General features: G+C 48.9%; 1 protein-coding gene across 2 annotated transcripts; it reads left to right on the top strand.

Annotated features, from left to right (window-relative positions):
• The first annotated feature begins 4,402 nt into the window (after positions 1–4,402).
• HECTD3 (HECT domain E3 ubiquitin protein ligase 3) lies at positions 4,403–21,306 on the top strand. Of its 2 annotated transcripts, none has more exons than XM_075287630.1 (22): positions 4,403–4,490; positions 10,740–11,099; positions 11,313–11,473; positions 12,685–12,777; positions 14,671–14,806; positions 15,139–15,254; positions 15,943–16,056; positions 16,242–16,324; positions 16,724–16,889; positions 17,032–17,113; positions 17,325–17,507; positions 18,573–18,625; positions 18,871–18,935; positions 19,110–19,213; positions 19,386–19,505; positions 19,578–19,667; positions 19,817–20,023; positions 20,122–20,251; positions 20,325–20,399; positions 20,635–20,716; positions 20,804–20,875; positions 21,004–21,306. In XM_075287630.1, exons 2-22 carry the CDS (start codon positions 10,779–10,781, stop codon positions 21,086–21,088), a joined length of 2,538 nt encoding a protein of 845 aa, XP_075143731.1. In that variant the 5' UTR covers positions 4,403–4,490; positions 10,740–10,778; the 3' UTR covers positions 21,089–21,306. The 2 variants fall into 2 exon arrangements, with proteins under 2 accessions (XP_075143731.1, XP_075143732.1); XM_075287631.1 differs by lacking the exon at positions 4,403–4,490 and adding an exon at positions 4,501–4,521.
• The last annotated feature ends 1,646 nt before the right edge of the window (positions 21,307–22,952 follow it).

Genomic DNA, 22,952 nt, shown 5'->3' with positions numbered 1-22,952 from the left:
ACAGAGAGGTCAGTGACCCCAGAGAGAGAGCACCGAGACAGACGGGTGTAAGATACTATAATACAGAGAGGTCAGTGACCCCAGAGAGAGAGCACCGAGACAGACAGGTGTAAGATACTATAATACAGAGAGGTCAGTGACCCCAGAGAGAGAGCACCGAGACAGACAGGTGTAAGATACTATAATACAGAGGAGACAGTGACCCCAGAGAGAGAGAGCACCGAGACAGACGGGTGTAAGATACTATAATACAGAGAGGTCAGTGACCCCAGAGAGAGAGCACCGAGACAGACAGGTGTAAGATACTATAATACAGAGAGGTCAGTGACCCCAGAGAGAGAGAGCACCGAGACAGACGGGTGTAAGATACTATAATACAGAGAGGTCAGTGACCCCAGAGAGAGAGCACCGAGACAGACGGGTGTAAGATACTATAATACAGAGAGGTCAGTGACCCCAGAGAGAGAGCACCGAGACAGACGGGTGTAAGATACTATAATACAGAGAGGTCAGTGACCCCAGAGAGAGAGCACCGAGACAGACAGGTGTAAGATACTATAATACAGAGAGGTCAGTGACCCCAGAGAGAGAGCACCGAGACAGACAGGTGTAAGATACTATAATACAGAGGAGACAGTGACCCCAGAGAGAGAGAGCACCGAGACAGACGGGTGTAAGATACTATAATACAGAGAGGTCAGTGACCCCAGAGAGAGAGCACCGAGACAGACAGGTGTAAGATACTATAATACAGAGAGGTCAGTGACCCCAGAGAGAGAGAGCACCGAGACAGACGGGTGTAAGATACTATAATACAGAGAGGTCAGTGACCCCAGAGAGAGAGCACCGAGACAGACGGGTGTAAGATACTATAATACAGAGAGGTCAGTGACCCCAGAGAGAGCACCGAGACAGACGGGTGTAAGATACTATAATACAGAGAGGTCAGTGACCCCAGAGAGAGAGCACCGAGACAGACAGGTGTAAGATACTATAATACAGAGAGGTCAGTGACCCCAGAGAGAGAGAGCACCGAGACAGACGGGTGTAAGATACTATAATACAGAGAGGTCAGTGACCCCAGAGAGAGAGAGCACCGAGACAGACGGGTGTAAGATACTATAATACAGAGAGGTCAGTGACCCCAGAGAGAGAGAGCACCGAGACAGACGGGTGTAAGATACTATAATACAGAGAGGTCAGTGACCCCAGAGAGAGAGCACCGAGACAGACGGGTGTAAGATACTATAATACAGAGAGGTCAGTGACCCCAGAGAGAGAGAGCACCGAGACAGACGGGTGTAAGATACTATAATACAGAGAGGTCAGTGACCCCCAGAAAATGCACCGAGACAGACGGGTGTAAGATACTATAATACAGAGAGGTCAGTGACCCCAGAGAGAGCGCGCCGAGACAGACGGGTGTAAGATACTATAATACAGAGAGGTCAGTGACCCCAGAGAGAGAGAGCACCGAGACAGACGGGTGTAAGATACTATAATACAGAGAGGTCAGTGACCCCAGAGAGAGAGCACCGAGACAGACGGGTGTAAGATACTATAATACAGAGAGGTCAGTGACCCCAGAGAGAGAGCACCGAGACAGACGGGTGTAAGATAATATAATACAGAGAGGTCAGTGACCCCAGAGAGAGAGAGCACCGAGACAGACGGGTGTAAGATACTATAATACAGAGAGGTCAGTGACCCCAGAGAGAGAGAGCACCGAGACAGACGGGTGTAAGATACTATAATACAGAGAGGTCAGTGACCCCAGAGAGAGGGAGCACCGAGACAGACGGGTGTAAGATACTATAATACAGAGAGGTCAGTGACCCCAGAGAGAGGGAGCACCGAGACAGACGAGTGTAAGATACTATAATACAGAGAGGTCAGTGACCCCAGAGAGAGGGAGCACCGAGACAGACGGGTGTAAGATACTATAATACAGAGAGGTCAGTGACCCCCAGAAAAAGCACCGAGACAGACGGGTGTAAGATACTATAATACAGAGAGGTCAGTGACCCCCAGAAAAAGCACCGAGACAGACGGGTGTAAGATACTATAATACAGAGAGGTCAGTGACCCCCAGAGAGAGAGCACCGAGACAGACGGGTGTAAGATACTATAATACAGAGAGGTCAGTGACCCCCAGAGAGAGAGCACCGAGACAGACGGGTGTAAGATACTATAATACAGAGAGGTCAGTGACCCCAGAGAGAGAGAGCACCGAGACAGACGGGTGTAAGATACTATAATACAGAGAGGTCAGTGACCCCAGAGAGAGAGCACCGAGACAGACGGGTGTAAGATACTATAATACAGAGAGGTCAGTGACCCCAGAGAGAGAGAGCACCGAGACAGACGGGTGTAAGATACTATAATACAGAGAGGTCAGTGACCCCAGAGAGAGAGCACCGAGACAGACGGGTGTAAGATACTATAATACAGAGAGGTCAGTGACCCCAGAGAGAGAGAGCACCGAGACAGACGGGTGTAAGATACTATAATACAGAGGAGACAGTGACCCCAGAGAGAGAGCACCGAGACAGACGAGTGTAAGATACTATAATACAGAGAGGTCAGTGACCCCAGAGAGAGAGCACCGAGACAGACGGGTGTAAGATACTATAATACAGAGAGGTCAGTGACCCCAGAGAGAGCACCGAGACAGACGGGTGTAAGATACTATAATACAGAGAGGTCAGTGACCCCAGAGAGAGGGAGCACCGAGACAGACGAGTGTAAGATACTATAATACAGAGAGGTCAGTGACCCCAGAGAGAGGGAGCACCGAGACAGACGGGTGTAAGATACTATAATACAGAGAGGTCAGTGACCCCCAGAAAAAGCACCGAGACAGACGGGTGTAAGATACTATAATACAGAGAGGTCAGTGACCCCCAGAAAAAGCACCGAGACAGACGGGTGTAAGATACTATAATACAGAGAGGTCAGTGACCCCCAGAGAGAGAGCACCGAGACAGACGGGTGTAAGATACTATAATACAGAGAGGTCAGTGACCCCCAGAGAGAGAGCACCGAGACAGACGGGTGTAAGATACTATAATACAGAGAGGTCAGTGACCCCAGAGAGAGCACCGAGACAGACGGGTGTAAGATACTATAATACAGAGAGGTCAGTGACCCCAGAGAGAGAGAGCACCGAGACAGACGGGTGTAAGATACTATAATACAGAGAGGTCAGTGACCCCAGAGAGAGAGAGCACCGAGACAGACGGGTGTAAGATACTATAATACAGAGAGGTCAGTGACCCCAGAGAGAGAGAGCACCGAGACAGACGGGTGTAAGATACTATAATACAGAGAGGTCAGTGACCCCAGAGAGAGAGAGCACCGAGACAGACGGGTGTAAGATACTATAATACAGAGAGGTCAGTGACCCCAGAGAGAGAGAGCACCGAGACAGACGAGTGTAAGATACTATAATACAGAGAGGTCAGTGACCCCAGAGAGAGAGAGCACCGAGACAGACGGGTGTAAGATACTATAATACAGAGAGGTCAGTGACCCCAGAGAGAGAGAGCACCGAGACAGACGGGTGTAAGATACTATAATACAGAGAGATCAGTGACCCCCAGAAAAAGCACCGAGAGAGACGGGTGTAAGATACTATAATACAGAGAGGTCAGTGACCCCAGAGAGAGGGAGCACCGAGACAGACGGGTGTAAGATACTATAATACAGAGGAGACAGTGACCCCAGAGAGAGAGCACCGAGACAGACGGGTGTAAGATACTATAATACAGAGAGGTCAGTGACCCCCAGAGAGAGAGCACCGAGACAGACGGGTGTAAGATACTATAATACAGAGAGGTCAGTGACCCCAGAGAGAGAGAGCACCGAGACAGACGGGTGTAAGATACTATAATACAGAGAAGTCAGTGACCCCAGAGAGAGAGCACCGAGACAGACGGGTGTAAGATACTATAATACAGAGAGGTCAGTGACCCCAGAGAGAGAGAGCACCGAGACAGACGGGTGTAAGATACTATAATACAGAGAGGTCAGTGACCCCAGAGAGAGAGAGAGCACCGAGACAGACGGGTGTAAGATACTATAATACAGAGAAGCCAAGCACTACAAACCAAACCTCATCCACTGCGTACAAAACCCAAAGAATCTGCTGAGCTGATGTATCTAAGCCTATCATGTGATATCTGCTGAGCTGATGTATCTAAGCCTATCATGTGATATCTGCTGAGCTGCCTTATCTAATCCTATTATGTGTTATGTCTGCTGTATCCAATCTTACCGTGTGTGATAATACATTGTATCTAATCCTATGACGTCATACAGTGTCCTGTCTGTGCTACAGTCGGCTGAGTGGCTGTCTCCTATGCTGCCGGCAGTGCGCCTGTACTCGGTGCTATACGGTAGCCGTAGTTCCGGGTTCCGCTCCTTCCTCCGGTGTTCGCTGTTCCCGGGACCGGAGGTTGAGGCTCCTCCTGCTGCGGCCCTAGCGACCGGTAACGCGGCTGTCTGTGCACATTGTATATAGTGAGCCCCTTATAGATTATTATGTGCTAGATCAGTATATATATACTCTGTGTAACCTGCCCTGTATATACCCTGCACACTATATAGGGAGTATACAGTGTAGACTGTCAGCACCTATAGGATCTGTACAGGGAGTTTACAGTGTAGACTGTCAGCACCTATAGGATCTGTACAGGGAGTATACAGTGTAGACTGTCAGCACCTATAGGATCTGTACAGGGAGTATACAGTGTAGACTGTCAGCACCTATAGGATCTGTACAGGGAGTATACAGTGTAGACTGTCAGCACCTATAGGATCTGTACAGGGAGTATACAGTATAGACTGTCAGCACCTATAGGATCTGTACAGGGAGTATACGGTGTAGACTGTCAGCACCTGTAGGATCTGTACAGGGAGTATACAGTGTAGACTGTCAGCACCCATAGGATCTGTACAGGGAGTATACGGTGTAGACTGTCAGCACCTATAGGATCTGTACAGGGAGTATACAGTATAGACTGTCAGCACCTATAGGATCTGTACAGGGAGTATACGGTGTAGACTGTCAGCACCTATAGGATCTGTACAGGGAGTATACAGTATAGACTGTCAGCACCTATAGGATCTGTACAGGGAGTATACGGTGTAGACTGTCAGCACCTATAGGATCTGTACAGGGAGTATACAGTGTAGACTGTCAGCACCCATAGGATCTGTACAGGGAGTATACGGTGTAGACTGTCAGCACCTATAGGATCTGTACAGGGAGTATACAGTATAGACTGTCAGCACCTATAGGATCTGTACAGGGAGTATACGGTGTAGACTGTCAGCACCTATAGGATCTGTACAGGGAGTATACAGTGTAGACTGTCAGCACCCATAGGATCTGTACAGGGAGTATACGGTGTAGACTGTCAGCACCTATAGGATCTGTACAGGGAGTATACAGTGTAGACTGTCAGCACCTATAGGATCTGTACAGGGAGTATACAGTGTAGACTGTCAGCACCTATAGGATCTGTACAGGGAGTATACAGTGTAGACTGTCAGCACCTATAGGATCTGTACAGCGAGTATACATTGTAGACTGTCAGCACTTATAGGATCTGTACAGGGAGTATACAGTGTAGACTGTCAGCACCTATAGGATCTGTACAGGGAGTATACGGTGTAGACTGTCAGCACCTATAGGATCTGTACAGCGAGTATACAGTATAGACTGTCAGCACCTATAGGATCTGTACAGGGAGTATACAGTGTAGACTGTCAGCACCTATAGGATCTGTACAGCGAGTATACAGTGTAGACTGTCAGCACCTATAGGTTCTGTAGAGGGAGTATACGGTGTAGACTGTCAGCACCTATAGGATCTGTACAGGGAGTATACGGTGTAGACTGTCAGCACCTATAGGATCTGTACAGCGAGTATACGGTGTAGACTGTCAGCACCTATAGGATCTGTACAGGGAGTATACAGTGTAGACTGTCAGCACCTATAAGATCTGTACTGGGAGTATACAGTGTAGACTGTCAGCACCTATAGGATCTGTACAGGGAGTATACGGTGTAGACTGTCAGCACCTATAGGATCTGTACAGGGAGTATACGGTGTAGACTGTCAGCACCTATAGGATCTGTACAGGGAGTATACGGTGTAGACTGTCAGCACCTATAGGATCTGTACAGGGAGTATACGGTGTAGACTGTCAGCACCTATAGGATCTGTACAGCGAGTATACGGTGTAGACTGTCAGCACCCATAGGATCTGTACAGGGAGTATACAGTGTAGACTGTCAGCACCTATAGGATCTGTACAGGGAGTATACAGTGTAGACTGTCAGCACCTATAGGATCTGTACAGGGAGTATACAGTATAGACTGTCAGCACCTATAGGATCTGTACAGGGAGTATACGGTGTAGACTGTCAGCACCTGTAGGATCTGTACAGGGAGTATACGGTGTAGACTGTCAGCACCTGTAGGATCTGTACAGGGAGTATACGGTGTAGACTGTCAGCACCTATAGGATCTGTACAGCGAGTATACAGTATAGACTGTCAGCACCTATAGGATCTGTACAGGGAGTATACGGTGTAGACTGTCAGCACCTGTAGGATCTGTACAGGGAGTATACGGTGTAGACTGTCAGCACCTGTAGGATCTGTACAGGGAGTATACGGTGTAGACTGTCAGCACCTATAGGATCTGTACAGCGAGTATACAGTATAGACTGTCAGCACCTATAGGATCTGTACAGGGAGTATACGGTGTAGACTGTCAGCACCTGTAGGATCTGTACAGGGAGTATACGGTGTAGACTGTCAGCACCTATAGGATCTGTACAGCGAGTATACAGTGTAGACTGTCAGCACCCATAGGATCTGTACAGGGAGTATACAGTGTAGACTGTCAGCACCTATAGGATCTGTACAGGGAGTATACAGTATAGACTGTCAGCACCTATAGGATCTGTACAGGGAGTATACGGTGTAGACTGTCAGCACCTGTAGGATCTGTACAGGGAGTATACGGTGTAGACTGTCAGCACCTATAGGATCTGTACAGAGAGTATACGGTGTAGACTGTCAGCACCTATAGGATCTGTACAGGGAGTATACAGTGTAGACTGTCAGCACCTATAGGATCTGTACAGGGAGTATACAGTGTAGACTGTCAGCACCTATAGGATCTGTACAGGGAGTATACAGTGTAGACTGTCAGCACCCATAGGATCTGTACAGGGAGTATACGGTGTAGACTGTCAGCACCTATAGGATCTGTACAGGGAGTATACAGTGTAGACTGTCAGCACCTATAGGATCTGTACAGGGAGTATACAGTGTAGACTGTCAGCACCTATAGGATCTGTACAGCGAGTATACAGTATAGACTGTCAGCACCTATAGGATCTGTACAGGGAGTATACGGTGTAGACTGTCAGCACCTGTAGGATCTGTACAGGGAGTATACAGTGTAGACTGTCAGCACCTATAGGATCTGTACAGAGAGTATACAGTGTAGACTGTCAGCACCTATAGGATCTGTACAGCGAGTATACAGTGTAGACTGTCAGCACCTATAGGATTTGTACAGCGAGTATACAGTGTAGACTGTCAGCACCTATAGGATCTGTAGAGGGAGTATACAGTGTAGACTGTCAGCACCTATAGGATCTGTAGAGGGAGTATACAGTGTAGACTGTCAGCACCTATAGGATCTGTACAGCGAGTATACAGTGTAGACTGTCAGCACCTATAGGATTTGTAGAGGGAGTATACAGTGTAGACTGTCAGCACCTATAGGTTCTGTAGAGGGAGTATACAGTGTAGACTGTCAGCACCTATAGGATGTGTACAGGGAGTATACAGTGTAGACTGTCAGCACCTATAGGATCTGTACAGCGAGTATACAGTGTAGACTGTCAGCACCTATAGGTTCTGTAGAGGGAGTATACAGTATAGACTGTCAGCACCTATAGGATCTGTAGAGGGAGTATACAGTGTAGACTGTCAGCACCTATAGGATCTGTACAGCGAGTATACAGTGTAGACTGTCAGCACCTATAAGATCTGTACAGGGAGTATACAGTGTAGACTGTCAGCACCTATAGGATTTGTAGAGGGAGTATACAGTGTAGACTGTCAGCACCTATAGGTTCTGTAGAGGGAGTATACAGTGTAGACTGTCAGCACCTATAGGATGTGTACAGGGAGTATACAGTGTAGACTGTCAGCACCTATAGGATCTGTACAGCGAGTATACAGTGTAGACTGTCAGCACCTATAGGATCTGTACAGCGAGTATACAGTGTAGACTGTCAGCACCTATAGGTTCTGTAGAGGGAGTATACAGTGTAGACTGTCAGCACCTATAGGATCTGTACAGGGAGTATACAGTGTAGACTGTCAGCACCTATAGGATCTGTACAGGGAGTATACAGTGTAGACTGTCAGCACCTATAGGATCTGTACAGGGAGTATACAGTGTAAACTGTCAGCACCTATAGGATCTGTACAGCACCCATAGGATCTGTACAGCGAGTATACAGTGTAGACTGTCAGCACCCCTAGGATCTGTACAGGGAGTATACAGTGTAGACTGTCAGCACCTATAGGATCTGTACAGGGAGTATACAGTGTAGACTGTCAGCACCTATAGGATCTGTACAGGGAGTATACAGTGTAGACTGTCAGCACCTATAGGATCTGTACAGGGAGTATACGGTGTAGACTGTCAGCACCTGTAGGATCTGTACAGGGAGTATACAGTGTAGACTGTCAGCACGTATAGGATCTGTACAGAGAGTATACAGTGTAGACTGTCAGCACCTATAGGATTTGTACAGCGAGTATACAGTGTAGACTGTCAGCACCTATAGGATCTGTAGAGGGAGTATACAGTGTAGACTGTCAGCACCTATAGGATCTGTACAGCGAGTATACAGTGTAGACTGTCAGCACCTATAGGATCTGTACAGCGAGTATACAGTGTAGACTGTCAGCACCTATAGGATCTGTACAGCGAGTATACAGTGTAGACTGTCAGCACCTATAGGATCTGTACAGCGAGTATACAGTGTAGACTGTCAGCACCTATAAGATCTGTACAGGGAGTATACAGTGTAGACTGTCAGCACCTATAGGATTTGTAGAGGGAGTATACAGTGTAGACTGTCAGCACCTATAGGTTCTGTAGAGGGAGTATACAGTGTAGACTGTCAGCACCTATAGGATCTGTACAGGGAGTATACAGTGTAGACTGTCAGCACCTATAGGATCTGTACAGCGAGTATACAGTGTAGACTGTCAGCACCTATAGGTTCTGTAGAGGGAGTATACAGTGTAGACTGTCAGCACCTATAGGATCTGTACAGGGAGTATACAGTGTAGACTGTCAGCACCTATAGGATCTGTACAGCGAGTATACAGTGTAGACTGTCAGCACCTATAGGATCTGTAGAGGGAGTATACAGTGTAGACTGTCAGCACCTATAGGATCTGTACAGCGAGTATACAGTGTAGACTGTCAGCACCTATAAGATCTGTACAGGGAGTATACAGTGTAGACTGTCAGCACCTATAGGATTTGTAGAGGGAGTATACAGTGTAGACTGTCAGCACCTATAGGTTCTGTAGAGGGAGTATACAGTGTAGACTGTCAGCACCTATAGGATGTGTACAGGGAGTATACAGTGTAGACTGTCAGCACCTATAGGATCTGTACAGCGAGTATACAGTGTAGACTGTCAGCACCTATAGGATCTGTACAGCGAGTATACAGTGTAGACTGTCAGCACCTATAGGTTCTGTAGAGGGAGTATACAGTGTAGACTGTCAGCACCTATAGGATCTGTACAGCGAGCATACAGTGTAGACTGTCAGCACCTATAAGATCTGTACAGGGAGTATACAGTGTAGACTGTCAGCACCTATAGGATCTGTACAGCGAGTATACAGTGTAGACTGTCAGCACCTATAGGATCTGTACAGGGAGTATACAGTGTAGACTGTCAGCACCTATAGGATCTGTACAGGGAGTATACAGTGTAGACTGTCAGCACCCATAGGATCTGTACAGGGAGTATACAGTGTAGACTGTCAGCACCTATAGGATCTGTACAGCGAGTATACAGTATAGACTGTCAGCACCTATAGGATCTGTACAGCGAGTATACAGTGTAGACTGTCAGCACCTATAGGATCTGTACAGGGAGTATACAGTGTAGACTGTCAGCACCTATAGGATCTGTACAGCGAGTATATAGTGTAGACTGTCAGCACCTATAGGATCTGTACATATATATGTATATATATATATACATACATACATTATACCAGGCTCACTCTCACCACATACGTGTATATATATATCTATATCTCCTCTATAGTGTGTGATATGTTAGGCCCCCCTGCAGGGCTCAGGGTGTGGCCAGTAGGGGGGGGGGGTTAGACCAGTAAATATCTCTATGACTCACTGGTTCTGTCAGCGGCGGCCACTTGTGTCATACAGTATACAGAGAGGGCGCAGCTGTCACCAGCAGGGTGTGATCACAGGAACCACGCAGAATGTCAGCTCTTGTGACTACAACATCTCAGGGCTCTTTGGGGTCTGGCTATATAATCTGAGCCCCCGCGATAGGTCCCTGCCCTTTGCCCCTCCCCCTGGACACTTAGCATTATGTACCACTTGATACTTTGTTGCCATGTAATGATATAAATGTATCTCTCTGCAGTGCAGTGTTCGGGGCCCCCAGACCCCATCTCCTGTCACCATGCAGGACGCCAGTAACCCGCGCCAGCTCCTGGGCCAGATCCGCTGTGTCCTGGAAGGCATTGACTGCTTCCGCCGCGCCGTGCCCCTCCCTGAGGCGCTCTGCTACGTTCCTGGGGAAGTTCTGTACAAGATCTGTAAGGACCCCAGCACTGCGTCCTCGGCCCGCTCCCTGCTCACTGTGTGGGAGACCCCGGGGTATTCCAAGCAGAACCTCAAGAAGCTGTCACGTGCCACCGTGGAAGTCCGTAAAGGAAGCTGCGTGCGAACCACGGGCGAGGAGTACGGCAACGCTAATGGCCTCTGGGTGAAGCTGAGTAAGGTAGGAGACCCCCGGCTAATCCCCCTCCTGGGCTCCTATCCACCACTCACATCCAGAGCTGCAATCACTACATTGTTTCCTACTAGACTGCCCCCTGCTGGAAGACTCTGTGTAATAATAGCTTTCTTAGTGGTCTGTGACTACAGCTCTGGAGGTGAGCGGTGCCCAGTAATTCTCCTCATGCACTGGAGCCATGTTGTCTTCTTTCTGCAGGAGCAGATGGAGGAATACAGAGAGAGCTGTGACATGGCGGAGGGCTGGGTCCTTCTCTGCCGGCAGGACGAGGGCGGGGACAGGCTGGTGCCCGTGGAGTCGCCCGATAAAACCTTAAGACAGCAGCAGTTGTTTGGGGTGGACTACAAGCCCCTCAGCAGGTAACTGTTATGTGTATATACATGTGTGACACGTGATACTGAAGAGACGTATGTACATGTGTAACACGTGATACTGAAGAGACGTATGTACATGTGTGACACGTGATACTGAAGAGACGTATGTATATGTGTGACACGTGATACTGAAGAGACGTATGTATATGTGTGACATGTGATACTGAAGAGACGTATGTACATGTGTGACCCGTGATACTGAAGAGACTTATGTACATGTGTGACACGTGATACTGAAGAGACGTATGTACATGTGTGACCCGTGATACTGAAGAGACATATGTACATGTGTGATACTGAAGAGACGTATGTATATGTGTGACACGTGATACTGAAGAGACGTATGTACGTGTGACCCGTGATACTGAAGAGACGTATATACATGTGTGACACGTGATACTGAAGAGACGTATGTATATGTGTGACACGTGATACTGAAGAGACGTATGTATATGTGTGACACGTGATACTGAAGAGACGTATGTACGTGTGACCCGTGATACTGAAGAGACGTATATACATGTGTGACACGTGATACTGAAGAGACGTATGTATATGTGTGACACGTGATACTGAAGAGACGTATGTATATGTGTGACACGTGATACTGAAGAGACGTATGTATATGTGTGACACGTGATACTGAAGAGACGTATGTATATGTGTGACACGTGATACTGAAGAGACGTATGTACGTGTGACCCGTGATACTGAAGAGACGTATATACATGTGTGACACGTGATACTGAAGAGACGTATGTATATGTGTGACACGTGATACTGAAGAGACGTATGTACGTGTGACCCGTGATACTGAAGAGACGTATATACATGTGTGACACGTGATACTGAAGAGACGTATGTATATGTGTGACACGTGATACTGAAGAGACGTATGTATATGTGTGACACGTGATACTGAAGAGACGTATGTATATGTGTGACCCGTGATACTGAAGAGACATATGTACATGTGTGATACTGAAGAGACGTATGTACGTGTGACCCGTGATACTGAAGAGACGTATATACATGTGTGACACGTGATACTGAAGAGACGTATGTATATGTGTGACACGTGATACTGAAGAGACGTATGTATATGTGTGACACGTGATACTGAAGAGACGTATGTACATGTATGTCACTTGCTCCTGGTCTACATATAGGTCTTACCCTTCCCTCTTGATCTGCAGGTGGGAGGACGTTGTGGACACCACTTACTCCATGTGTCTGGGCAGGAAACCCCAAATCACCAAGCCAGATGTGGAGGCCGTACAGAAACTACAGTGAGAGCTCCTCATACTGGGAATATTGGGACATGTACTAGGAGTACCCCCCCCCCCCTATATAGTCCCTGTACTAGGAGTACCCCCCTCCATATAGTCCCTGTACTAGGAGTACCCCCCCCCCCCTATATAGTCCCTGTACTAGGAGTACCCCCCCCCCCCCTATATAGTCCCTGTACTAGGAGTACCCCCCTCCATATAGTCCCTGTACTAGGAGTACCCCCCCCCCCTATATAGTCCCTGTACTAGGAGTACCCCCCCCCCCTCCTATATAATCCCTGTACTAGGAGTACCCCCCCCCCCCTATATAGTCCCTGTACTAGGAGTACTCCCCTCCATATAGTTCCTGTACTAGGAGTACCCCCCCCCCATATATAGTCCCTGTACTAGGGGTACCCCCCTCCATATAGTCCCTGTACTAGGAGTACTCCCCCCCCTATATAGTCCCTGTACTAGGAGTACCCCCCTCCATATAGTCCCTGTACTAGGAGTACCCCCCCCCCTCCTATATAATCCCTGTACTAGGAGTACCCCCCCCCCTATATAGTCCCTGTACTAGGAGTACTCCCCTCCATATAGTTCCTGTACTAGGAGTACCCCCCTCCATATAGTCCCTGTACTAGGAGTACCCCCCCCCTATATAGTCCCTGTACTAGGAGTACCCCCCCCTCCTATATAATCCCTGTACTAGGAGTACCCCCCCCCCTATATAGTCCCTGTACTAGGAGTACTCCCCTCCATATAGTTCCTGTACTAGGAGTACCCCCCTCCATATATAGTCCCTGTACTAGGAGTACTCCCCTCCATATAGTTCCTGTACTAGGAGTACCCCCCTCCATATAGTCCCTGTACTAGGAGTACCCCCCCCTATATAGTCCCTGTACTAGGAGTACCCCCCCCCTCCTATATAATCCCTGTACTAGGAGTACCCCCCCCCTATATAGTCCCTGTACTAGGAGTACTCCCCTCCATATAGTTCCTGTACTAGGAGTACCCCCCTCCATATAGTCCCTGTACTAGGAGTACCCCCCCCCCCTATATAGTCCCTGTACTAGGAGTACCCCCCCCCCCCTCCTATATAATCCCTGTACTAGGAGTACCCCCCCCCCCCCCTATATAGTCCCTGTACTAGGAGTACTCCCCTCCATATAGTTCCTGTACTAGGAGTACCCCCCCCCATATATAGTCCCTGTACTAGGGGTACCCCCCTCCATATAGTCCCTGTACTAGGAGTACCCCCCCCTCCTATATAATCCCTGTACTAGGAGTACCCCCCCCCCCTATATAGTCCCTGTACTAGGAGTACTCCCCTCCATATAGTTCCTGTACTAGGAGTACCCCCCCCATATATAGTCCCTGTACTAGGGGTACCCCCCTCCATATAGTCCCTGTACTAGGAGTACCCCCCCCATATATAGTCCCTGTACTAGGAGTACCCCCCCTCCATATAGTCCCTGTACTAGGGGTACCCCCCTCCCCCATATAGTCCCTGTACTAGGAGTACCCCCCCCCATATATAGTCCCTGTACTAGGAGTACTCCCCCCCATATATAGTCCCTGTACTAGGAGTACTCCCCCCCATATATAGTCCCTGTACTAGGAGTACTCCCCCCCATATATAGTCCCTGTACTAGGAGTACCCCCCTATATAGTCCCTGTACTAGGAGTACCCCCCTCCCCCATATAGTCCCTGTACTAGGAGTACCCCCCTCCCCCATATAGTCCCTGTACTAGGAGTACTCCCCTCCCCCATATAGTCCCTGTACTAGGGGTACCCCCCTCCATATATTAGGAGTCCATTATCACACCAGCCTATATAATTCCCAGTGTGTTGATAACAATATCGCGGTCAGATTTCGGGACTCTGGATGACGTCCTCTTTCCTGTCGGCAGGTTTGTCCCTCCCTCCTGGACTTACGAGTGTGATGAAGATTTGGTCCACTTCTTATACGAGCGTGTGGGGAAAGAAGACGAGAGTTTGGGGAACATGAAGCAGTTTGTGGAGAGCATCAATGTGTCTTCAGCTACGGTACGGCGATGTCCCGTCACCCTGCCGCCTGATGTCATAGCCCTTGTCCTATTACCTGCCCTGTCACATTATCCAGATGACATACCCTTCTGCCTGTCCCTTGTTCCCTAAGAGGGCCCTCTACCCATCATCTGTAAGGCGGGCCGGGGCCCTCCCTTGTGTCTGTAAGCTGCAGGAGCCACATACTTCAGAAGTATCCCACCAATACAGCTCACCCAGCTTTCCTAGAATCAGAAGGAGAGGATTACTAGGAAAGCTGTGTGGCAGCCATATTGGTCATCACCCAGCTTTCCCCGAGCTGATATTTACTGGAATGAAATCTGCTGTTACAGGAGGAGAACAATCTGTCCTGCCTGACGGACGGACAACATGACACGTACTGGGAGAGCGATGGATCCCACGGGCAGCACTGGATCCAGCTGCACATGAAGGAAGGCACCATCATCAAGTAAGGGGGGGGGTGTTACATCACAAGGTATCTGCACATGAAGGAAGGCACCATCATCAAGTAAGGGGGGGGGGTGTTACATCACAAGGTATCTGCACATGAAGGAAGGCACCATCATCAAGTAAGGGGGGGGGTATTACATCACAAGGTATCTGCACATGAAGGAAGGCACCATCATCAAGTAAGGGGGGGGGGGTGTTACATCACAAGGTATCTGCACATGAAGGAAGGCACCATCATCAAGTAAGGAGGGGGGTGTTACATCACAAGGTATCTGCACATGAAGGAAGGCACCATCATCAAGTAAGGGGGGGTGTTACATCACAAGGTATCTGCACATGAAGGAAGGCACCATCATCAAGTAAGGAGGGGGGTGTTACATCACAAGGTATCTGCACATGAAGGAAGGCACCATCATCAAGTAAGGGGGGGGGTGTTACATCACAAGGTATCTGCACATGAAGGAAGGCACCATCGTCAAGTAAGGGGGGGGTGTTACATCACAAGGTATCTGCATATGAAGGAAGGCACCATCATCAAGTAAGGAGGGGGGTGTTACAACACAAGGTATCTGCTATGGTGTAGCCGCAAGGACGCAGAGACGGTGGTGACTGGTCAGAATTCATGGATGAACTACAACCCCCGTCCTGCAGGCGACATATCACACGTTATTTTCCCTCTTCTACAGGAAGCTGCTGCTGACGGTCGACTCCACCGATGAGAACTACATGCCCAAGAGGGTTATGGTGTATGGCGGTGAGCGAGACTCCCTGAAGAAGCTGAATGATGTCATCATAGAGGAGTGCGTATGAGGGGAGGCGGGATGTGTTGTCGTGCCGTTTTGGCTCACAGTCATGTCTTCCATGCGTCCATCCATGATCTGTAGTTTTCCATTGATGATCTTCCTCCGTTCCTGTTGTGTTCAGCGCTGCCGCTCTTGCTCCGTTACTTTGTGTCGCCCTGACCTGTCCTGTCTTCTCCCGCCAGTAACCTCATTGGAGACGTGTGTGTCCTGGACGACATGACATGTCACATGCCTCTCATCGAGATCCGGATCACCGAGTGCTTTGGTGAGTGTATGAGCGGAGGATGGCGGTGTCATAGAGGCGTGTGCTATGTTACCGCTCATAGTGTGGTGATTATAGAAATAGCGATCCAGTTATCTGCGAATAAAGCTTCATCATCATCTTCATCATCATCTTCATCATCATCTTCATCGTATTTCATGTCCTATGACTTTGTTCAGGGTTTCTGCTTTGCTGTCAGTGAATAGAACCATTACATGAGAAGCCATCCTGACCTAGTCCTGCTCACACAGCAGAGCACAATGAAGGATGAGGTTGTTAGTACTTACTGATACATTGCAACAAACCCTCAGCTGTATGTGCAAGACTCTGGATGTAAAGCAGGAATGTTTATCGAAGTGCTGCGCATCGCTTTATTTCTTCCTTCTCTGCATCTTCCTGTAGATGAGGGGATCGACGTCCGGATCCGGGGGATAAAGATTAAGTCCTCTAAGGAGAGGGATTTGGGCCTGACGGCTGACATGTTTCACCCGCCCAACCTGGTGCGATACCCACGCCTGGAGGCCATTGATCCCGATGTCCTGTACCGGAGAGCCACCGTTATTCAGAGGTCAGATCACATGACACTGATTCACCACTTCACATGTGACCCAACTTTCCCAGACACAGACAGTAGAAAGAGCTGACACAGCCTAGTGACTGCAGAGATGGGATTTTAGGGAACTTTCTTTATATTTTGTTACTTCCCCCAGATTTGTCAAGCTCCTCGACAGCGTCCTCCATCACCTCGTTCCAGTCTGGGATCACAGTATCGGCACTTTTAACCAGCTGAAGGTGAGATCGCGTCTCTGTCACTCCGCCTTTGTAAATTCCGTCGGTAATACTTCTTACAGCTGAGGGTTTGTTACACTTCTATCTTACAGTCTGAGCTGCAGACTGGTACACTGTAACAAACTCTCAGGATGGGATAGAGATCCGTGCATGTGATTATGACGCTGTATATATTGGTTACTGGCCCTTTAAGGCGTTGTGTCTCTGATTTCAGCATATTAAACAGTTCCTGCTTCTGTCCAAACGCCGCTGCCCGCTCATCACCCAGTGCCTGAAGGACTCGGAGACCAGCAAACCCAACTTCATGCCGCGCCTCTATATAAACCGTAGACTAGCAGTGGAACACCGGGACAACCCGGCGCTGGACCCCACCTACAAGAAGACCGTCTTCAGCCAGGTACACAAGGGGTTAAACTATCCTGAGAAGACTGAGGTGTCTAAGACTGTACCATAAGTAGGAGGCACTCCGTGCTTTGCCACATTTATTATAATAATACATGTTATTTCTATAGCACCAACATATTCCGCAGCGCTGTACAATTTGTAGGGTTCAAATACAGACAAAAAGAGACATTACAAAGAAATAGTCACGTCACACAATGGGTCTGAGAGCCCTGCTCACAAGAGCTTACAATCTATGAGGTAGAGGGGGTGACACAGGAGGTAGCAGGGGCGGCATCGGAGATAGAAGGGGGTGACACAGGAGGTAGCAGGGGCGGCATCGGAGATAGAAGGGGGTGACATAGGAGGTAGCAGGGGCGGCATTGCTTATACTGGGGTCAGACACTTCTGTAATAGAGGTGACTGTCATTACACATATATAAAGCTGTAGGAGCCGTCACCAGTCATGTCCTGTATGTGCAGATGGTGCCCGGACATATAAAGCTAGTCTGACATGGCCTCATATCATGTGGGGTAATGTGGGAGCGGGGGCAGAGGAGGGTTAGATTTAGGGGCCTAGAGGCCTCGCTGTAGTGACCGGCACAGACCAGAGGCCTCGCTGTAGTGACCGGCACAGACCGGAGGCCTCGCTGTAGTGACCGGCACAGACCGGAGGCCTCGCTGTAGTGACCGGCACAGACCGGAGGCCTCGCTGTAGTGACCGGCACAGACCGGAGGCCTCGTTGTAGTGACCGGCACAGACCGGAGGCCTCGCTGTAGTGACCGGCACAGACCGGAGGCCTCGCTGTAGTGACCGGCGCAGACCGGAGGCCTCGCTGTAGTGACCGGCACAGACCGGAGGCCTCGCTGTAGTGACCGGCACAGACCGGAGGCCTCGCTGTAGTGACCGGCACGGACCGGAGGCCTCGCTGTAGTGTCTAGACTGATAGATGAGCCGCTGCATTCAGAATAGATTGTTAGTAAATCTTCCATTCCTGGCCATTTGGCTGCTTGTATTAAATATGCTGCAAAAACTGTCCGTGCGGATTCTTCTTAATCTTTGTATCAACTCTCTGCCCAGGTGTATGAAGGCCTGAAGCCTACGGACAAGTCTGAGAAGCCACTGGATTACCGGTAGGTATGACCAGGGTCTGAGCTCTCTACCATTTGTCCCATCAGTCCTATAGAATGGATATCTGTGATGTTGTAGCCTCCAAACAATCGCATAGCATCTCCTGTTGGTTCCTCTTGATGGTTCTTCTTGTGATTGCTGTTGATGGTTCTTCTTGACTCTTCCACCTTTCATTTCATCTTGAGGATTTAGTGTTTTTGCTGTGTTGTGCCCACTCCATATAATGGCCTGCTCTTTGATCCCTTAGGTGGCCGGTGCGTTACGACCAGTGGTGGGAATGTAAATTTATCGCGGAGGGAATCATTGATCAAGGTACAGGGGCAGGGATGACTGTGAGATTTTTATCCATTTGATATCCCCACCATATATCTTGTGCTTATCTCACCATCTGACCCCCCAGCTATTCCAGTGTCCATGGCGGTCTGCTTGATCTTGGTGCCTGCCACTGTTCGATTCCTTGTATGATCTTGTGTTTTTCACTCCAAGGTGGAGGTTTTCGTGATAGTCTAGCGGATATATCAGAAGAGCTCTGCCCCAGTTCTGCTGACTCTCCCGTGCCGCTGCCATTCTTTGTGCGCACGTCAAATCAGGTGAGAGGCAACTTCACCTGGAAACTCGTGAAATCAGCAGCAGATGATAATAGGGAAAATGGTCACCTCTAAACTGCCTGCAGGAAACAGTCAGCAAGCATGTTGGTGTTTGTGAGTCACATGTCATTGTGGTAAAAGCCATGTAAATGTAATGAAGATTCTTTCTGTCCAGGGTAATGGCATTGGGGAAGCGCGAGATATGTACATGCCCAATCCATCCTGCAGGGATATGGCAAAGTATGAGTGGATTGGACAGCTGATGGGTGCGGCGCTGCGGGGCAAGGAATTCCTGGTAACTTAGTGTTTCTTCTTGCTGTGGTTCTCTGTATCTCCCGACTCCACCACTCACCCCTTGTACCTGCAGGTCCTGGCGTTGCCTGGCCTCATATGGAAGCGGCTGACTGCAGAGGAAGTGAGCTGGAGCAAAGATTTCCCGGCCGTTGATTCTCTGCTTGTGAGTCTGGGGTCATATATATGTCCAATGTGCGGGATCCAGCATCGTGCTGATTATTGTGTTTCTATGTATCTGTGTGTCAGCGCAGCCTTCTGTTATTAAAGTGTAATGACTGTCCTGACCTGCTGAGGGCGCTGTTTCTCTGCCAGGTGAAGCTGCTGGAGATGATGGAGCTGATGGATAAGGACACATTTGAGTTTAAGTTTGGCGGAGAGCTGACGTACACGACGGTCCTCAGCGATCAGAGAATGGTGGAGCTGATACCCAGCGGCAGCAACATATCTGTGCGCTACGAGGATCGGCTCGAATTCATCCAAATGGTGCAGAAAGCGCGTCTGGAGGAGAGTAAAGAGCAGGTAGGGGCGGCTGCAGCAGGATATTCTGGGGACCGCTGACCCCATAGCCGCACAGACTCATGAGATTTCCTCTGACGCCATCTTTGTGGCCCCCGTAGATCGATGCCATCCAAGCCGGGCTGCTGAAAGTTGTACCTCAGGCTGTCTTGGACCTTCTCACCTGGCAGGAACTGGAGAAAAGAGTCTGCGGCGACCCCGAGATCTCAGTGGAGGCCCTGAAGAAACTGAGTAAGTCAGTTCATGGTCTATCTGCCCTGTCACGCTCCGCTGCCACCTCTGACGCGTTTTATGTTTTCTGCAGCCAGGTTCGAGGATTTGGAACCAACAGACATTCGGGTTCAGTATTTCTGGGAGGCGCTGAATAACTTCACAAATGGTGCGTGTGATCTGCCCGTGGCTGGGGGTATTAGTGCACACATCTGGGGGACTGAAGCATGCCTGATGGATATAAGTAAAATCTGGAGGGGCGGGGCTGTGTGTGGTGGTCTCCGATAGCGGAGTGTGCCCCACGTAGTCTAGGACTTTGGGCTCTCTACCACTCCCAGCACGCCCCGACAGGTTGATCTACTCCTTACACAGTCCACTGACTGCACTTGTCTCGTGTTTTTCAGAGGATCGCAGCCGTTTCCTCAGGTTCGTCACCGGGCGGAGTCGTCTTCCAGCACCAATTTATATCTATCCGGATAAATCTGGGTGAGCAGCGCTCTGGTATATGCAGGAGATCTGTCCTGAATAACGTCTGGTGGTCATCCCTGTAATCTTGTGGTTTCTTGCCCACAGCTCGGACACTACAGACTCCCTCCCTGAGTCCTCCACCTGCTCCAGCACTTTATACCTGCCCAACTACCCCAGGTACACGATCTGCACCCCAATGCCCTTGACCTCTGACCTGTCATATGCCAGATATTTTGTGATCATCACCATAGAACATAGATGAGGCTACAAAACGTGTCACATTGTATTATGATCTTGTCTTCCAGCGCCAAGATCTGCGAGGAGAAGCTGCGCTACGCCGCGTACAACTGTGTGGCCATCGATACAGACATGAGCCCGTGGGAAGAATAAAATGGTGGCAGGTCCAGTGCTCGCCCCGGTGCGGGGAGAACCGCGCTTTATTTATGTTTACCTTCTTTGAACTTTTAATACCGTTAATAGCAGCAGAGATGCATCGCTACCCCCGGTGCCTGTGCAGAGGTCCCCGGGGCGGTGTGTGTGTCATTTTTATTTTTGTATGGCTCTGACAGTATCTGGCGAAATACAGGAGTGATAAACTGACTGATATACTTACTGTCTATATTATACCTGCCTAGAGGTGGCGCTAGCAGTACTACACCCCAACCCCACACATACAATACATAGGTCATTCTATAGGCTGCAGCAGAATAGTGAGCGCAGCTCTGGAGGTATAATACAGGATGTAACTCAGGATAGTACAATCATTTAGAAGCTTTCTCAGTAATATCACATCTATGGGGCTTCTGTCTCTGATGCCGTGAGCCATTAAATCTCTGCCCGGTCCCACCCTTGCTGCCCTGACCCCTATATGCATAGAGTAGATGTCACCAGGAGAGGGCGCCAGACTACAGGAGAGAATAGAGGAGACATTGGATCTGGTCTTTACAAGACAATGTGGACGTTCCTGGAGAAGCTGAGAGCTCGTGTTGTACGTCATGGCTCGTGTCACTGGCTCATCGTTGGCTGATGATTATTTTTACACATCTGTGTATTGTCCTTGTATTGATTTCACTATGTTCACTTGGTAGTTCATGTAGTGGGAGGCAGGAGGCGCTATTTCTGTATTTCCCTCACAGTGTGTGTTTGTTCTGATGTCTGTGTCACCTTCAGTGTGATGACGTGAGTGTGTTCTGCACTTTCCATGATGTCCGGCCAGTTCAGGGTGTCGTGTGAGTCACATGTAGCTGTCAGCACCAGGAGCTGCCGTCACCGCACACCTGCAAGTCATTCCCAGCAAATGGCTGCTTTATGGGAGAGAGGGACATGTGCGGCTCCCAACACAACCAAGGGCCACACATGGATCCCAACCCTGGGACTGCGCCAACGATCCATCAATAACCTCCAGGCAGATGGACAGAGTATATTCTGGATGACGACAGATACAAATGTAGTATCTAACACATCCATAGATGTAGTATCTAACTAACAGTTCCAAGGACAGGGATAAGTGTCAGATAACTGGGGATCCAAGTGAAAGTCACCCCGGCATCCTCCTTGTGAATGGAGGTCAGTGCTACAATGGCTGCTGGGACTGCAGAGTGCGGCATTTATTCCTCACCTACCTGAACAGTTGCACAATACTGTAGATAGATAGGAGATACACAGCACAAACTCTTATATAGTATATAAGTGACACAGGGTATATACAGTATAAGTATCGCCCCCTGCAGTCCTGTCAGATAATCCTCGGTGTCCCCAGATAATGATTACACAGCACAAACTCTTATATAGTATATAAGTGACACAGGGTATATACAGTATAAGTATCGCCCCCTGCAGTCCTGTCAGATAATCCTCGCTGTCCCCCAGATAATGATTACACAGCACAGACTCTTATATAGTATATATGTGACACAGGGTATATACAGTATAAGTATCGCCCCCTGCAGTCCTGTCAGATAATCCTCACTGTCCCCAGATAATGATTACACAGCACAAACTCTTATGTAGTATATAAGTGACACAGGGTATATACAGTATAAGTATCGCCCCCTGCAGTCCTGTCAGATAATCCTCAGTGTCCCCCAGATAATGATTACACAGCACAGACTCTTATATAGTATATAAGTGACACAGGGTATATACAGTATAAGTATCGCCCCCTGCAGTCCTGTCAGATAATCCTCAGTGTCCCCCAGATAATGATTACACAGCACAGACTCTTATATAGTATATAAGTGACACAGGGTATATA

Source organism: Leptodactylus fuscus, chromosome 9 (genome assembly GCF_031893055.1).
Source record: "Leptodactylus fuscus isolate aLepFus1 chromosome 9, aLepFus1.hap2, whole genome shotgun sequence".
Classification (NCBI taxonomy): Eukaryota; Metazoa; Chordata; class Amphibia; order Anura; family Leptodactylidae; genus Leptodactylus; species Leptodactylus fuscus.
This window is presented reverse-complemented; position numbering and strand designations above follow the sequence as displayed.